The sequence below is a fragment of the Balaenoptera acutorostrata genome, chromosome 13 (genome assembly GCF_949987535.1).
Source record: "Balaenoptera acutorostrata chromosome 13, mBalAcu1.1, whole genome shotgun sequence".
NCBI classification, from domain to species: Eukaryota; Metazoa; Chordata; class Mammalia; order Artiodactyla; family Balaenopteridae; genus Balaenoptera; species Balaenoptera acutorostrata.
This window is the reverse complement of record NC_080076.1, coordinates 72,107,122-72,110,660: the sequence shown is the minus strand read 5'-3', so window position 1 is coordinate 72,110,660 and position 3,539 is coordinate 72,107,122. Positions and strand designations below refer to the sequence as shown.

At 62.4% G+C, this 3,539-nt stretch overlaps 1 protein-coding gene across 1 annotated transcript; it reads left to right on the top strand.

Moving 5' to 3' along the window:
* Positions 1 to 3,029, top strand: OSM (oncostatin M). Its single transcript, XM_007171222.1, has 3 exons — positions 1 to 34; positions 1,675 to 1,808; positions 2,457 to 3,029. Exons 1-3 carry the CDS (start codon positions 1 to 3, stop codon positions 3,027 to 3,029), a joined length of 741 nt encoding a protein of 246 aa, XP_007171284.1.
* Positions 3,030 to 3,539: the final 510 nt, after the last annotated feature.

The following is a 3,539-nucleotide window of genomic DNA, read 5'->3' as shown; positions in this document are numbered from 1 at the left end:
ATGCGGGCACAGCGTATGCGGAGGACACCGCTCAGTAAGTACTTCCTTCCTCCCCACCAGCACCTGCTTGCTGTGCTCATGGGTGCCAGCGGGGAGCAGGGGCACTCTCTGTCCTCCAGGAATAGGGGAGGCCAGGCGCCGGGCAGAAGGATGCTGAGAAGGGGAGAGAGCCAGGGGGTCAGGCAAAGAGAGGGATCCACTGAGAACAGAGCATCTTCACAGGGTGGAGAAGGATATTACCAGAGGGCTTCCAGGGGGAGGGTGATGTAGAGTCAGCTCTGGGAGCAAGGGAGTGAAGGAAGGGGATCACTGCGGGAGAAGCCAGGGAAGCAGGTGGGAGGTGGGAGATGTGCTGGGGCAGAGGAGGAAGCCGCAGAAGCTGAGCAGCGTCATGGTGTGATGTCTGGAAGGGCTGTGGAGCCTCCTTCTTGCCCCGATTTGGAGGCTCTGGGATGAATGGACACTGTCAGCCGGGCCTGGGGGCCCTGGAGCCCACACAATCACACAGCACACATAGCCACACCCACAGGGTGACATGCACACAGAGCCACGTGACGTCATCTGGAACCCTCAATCTCACCAATCTGGAAACCCCCGCATGCAGCCCGGGGCCCCTGCCGTGGATGGGACACAACGGTTGTGTGTGGCCAGCTGTTCCCTCGAGCCTCGCGCAGATCTAGACACACACCCATGCAGGCACCCTAGTCCCACGTGCGCTGTGCCCACACCAGCCCCCCTGCCCGAGCCCAGCAGCAGGTACCTGGGGGGCGGCGAGGGGTGCCTGGTAGTCATTGTGCCTGGGCGCCTGGCCCCTTGGCCTCCCCAGCAGCATCTTCCCCAAGGGGCCACAGTTCTTAGGAAGGGAAGGTGGTGTCACTGCCTTCCGGGCCATTGCGCCACAGGCCCTTCCGACCACGTGGCTGCCAGGGCCTTGTGGGTGGGTGGGGGGAGGCGGGGGAGTGGTAACTGTACCCGCCCCCCAGAATGTTCTGGCTCACAGCATCTCTGGTGGGCCTGACAAAAGTGGCCACTTACGGAGAGAGGAGGGAGGCCTGAGAGATGGGGGCACGGGCTGGCCTTGGGTGACCTGAGCAAGCCCTTCTCCTTTGGAGCCTTGGTTTTCCTGTCAGTCAAATGGGGGCATGGACGAGATGATCTCACGCATCCTTTCCAGATGGAAACTTTGGGTAGAAAGGCAGCCTCTCCTGGTTCTGCAGACATAGCTCAAGGTGTCTGGCTGCTCCTGGGCTGCAAAACCCTCCAGAGCCCACCTGCGTGGGGGGTAGGGTCTGTTACAGCAGGTTCAGGGCCTGCAGCAATGGCCACCCCTTAGCCCAGAGGACTTGTGGGGAGCAGCCCCACCTGGGCCACCCCAGGTCAGCTCCTGAGTTTGGCAGGCTTGACTCCAGCCAGGCCCCACCACCTCTTCTCAAAGTCTTACTTGGTGAATTGCAACCACTGTTTTGGGTGCTGGGCAGTGACTCGCTGGGAAGGTGGTGGTGGCCCCAGCAGGTACCGCCGTGCATGCACCGTACCCAGCCCCGCCCCGAATGGCAAAAAGCTGGGGATGATGGGCTGTGCCCTCTGCGGCCTGCTTGAGTGACCTCCCCTCTGAAAGGCACCCACCTGTGGCTTCCTCACTAAGGCAGGTGACACGTCCCCTCTCTGCCCCAGGTGTGATCCTTGGACTCCTGTTCCTGAGCATGGCAGCCACAAGCAAGTGCTTGGGCAAGTACCATGAACTCCTCCTGCAGCTCCGGCGTCAGGCGGACCTCATGCAGGACACCAGCACGCTCTTGGACCCCTATGTGAGTGACTGGCCCCTGGGGGCATCTGAGTCTCAGAGAACTGTGGGGTTAGGGCAGCAGTGAGTCCCAGAGAGGACAGGCCCAAACCCCACTCAATCTGAGGCTGGGGGGAAAACGAGTCTCCGTGTTATTCCTGGGCCACGGCGAACATCCCAGGCCTAACCCTGAGATGCCACAGAGGCAATGCAGCTCCCCCAGTTTAGTGGGCCTGGAGTGTGAACCCCAACTCCATTGCCTCATTCATCCGTTTGCCCCATGTGCTCATTGCACACCTACCACGGGCCTTGTTCTAGGCACCGGCATGTAGCAGTGAACAGTCCCACCCTCCTGAGCTCATGTCACCTCCCATCACCTCCCCAATGACACACCTCATGCCACAATCACCACCTGTGTGGTCACTCCTCCAGCCCCCTGGCATCCCTCTAACCTCACCTTCTGTGATGCAGGAGTCCTCTCCCCTCTCGGGCCTCAGTTTCTGGATCTGTACAATGGGAGGATTGGATGGGGGGGTACATGAGGTCCAGTTGTTCAAGGCTGAGCAGAGCAGATTCATGTGTGTGTGTGTGTGTGTGTGTGTGTGTGTGTGTGTGTGTGTGTGTGTGTGGTGGGGTCTCCAGCTCTCATCCCTGGATTGTCCTTTCCCCACAGATCCGCATCCAAGGCCTGGACACGCCAGGACTGAAGGAGCACTGCAGGGAGTGTCCCGGGGCCTTCCCCAGCGAGGATGCCCTGCGGGGGCTCAGTAGACAGGGCTTCCTGCGGACCCTCAATGCCACGCTGGGCCTCGTCCTGCACAGACTGACCGCTTTGTATCAGGACCTCCCTGAAGCCCAGCAGTTGGTGGGACTGAACATCCGCGGGTTCAGGAGTAACATCCACTGCATGTCCCTGCTGCTGCGCAGCTCCTCGGAGGCGGAGACACCTGAGCCCACTCAGCCGGGCCCCGGGCCCACGCCGCCGCCCACACCGCCCTCAGACGCCTTCCAGCACAAGTTGAAGAGCTGCAGGTTCCTGCGCGGCTACCACTGCTTCATGCACTCTGTGGGGCAGGTCCTCCGGGAGTGGGGGGAGAGCCGGAGCCGGAGCCGGAGCCGGAGACACAGCCCCCGCCGGGCCCCTGGAGACACAGCCCCCTCCGGGCCCTGCAGAGGGGGCGCCCGCAGGATGTGGCCCTTCCGGAGGGACAGGAGACTCATGCCGAGGGGACACCTGCCCCGGTAGCCTTAGGGGCACCCCTGCCAGGTGAAAGGTCAGCAGGTACTCTGCAGGATGGCGCAGCCCCGGGGCCTGCCATCCTGCTCCCCTCTGTTCCCCACCTCTCAGAAGTGCACTTTAAGGGGTGGGAGCCGGGCAGCCCCTCTACCTCCTCTGGGCTGGGCTAGGGACATAGGGTCAGGCTGTTGAGCCCCCCAGCCCTGAGTTCCTCAGTCTGGTGGGGTGGCCAGGTCAGGTCCACACGGGGCCAACTTTCCATTGATTCAGGGGTCTGATGACACAGGATGACTCATGGCCAGACTGGCCGCCACCCCCTGCTCTGCTCCCCGGAGGCCTGCCGGACTGTCCCTCTCATGACTTGCAGGGCCGTTGCCCCCATACTTCCTCCTTTCCCTAGTGGCCTGGTTCCAAGGGGGGGAGGTCAGGGCCTGAGCTGGCCTCCTATGCCTCATCACGTCTCGGGCCAGACCCCTGGATGTCTGGATGACCTCACTTTAGGCAGCTGTGATGGGGCAG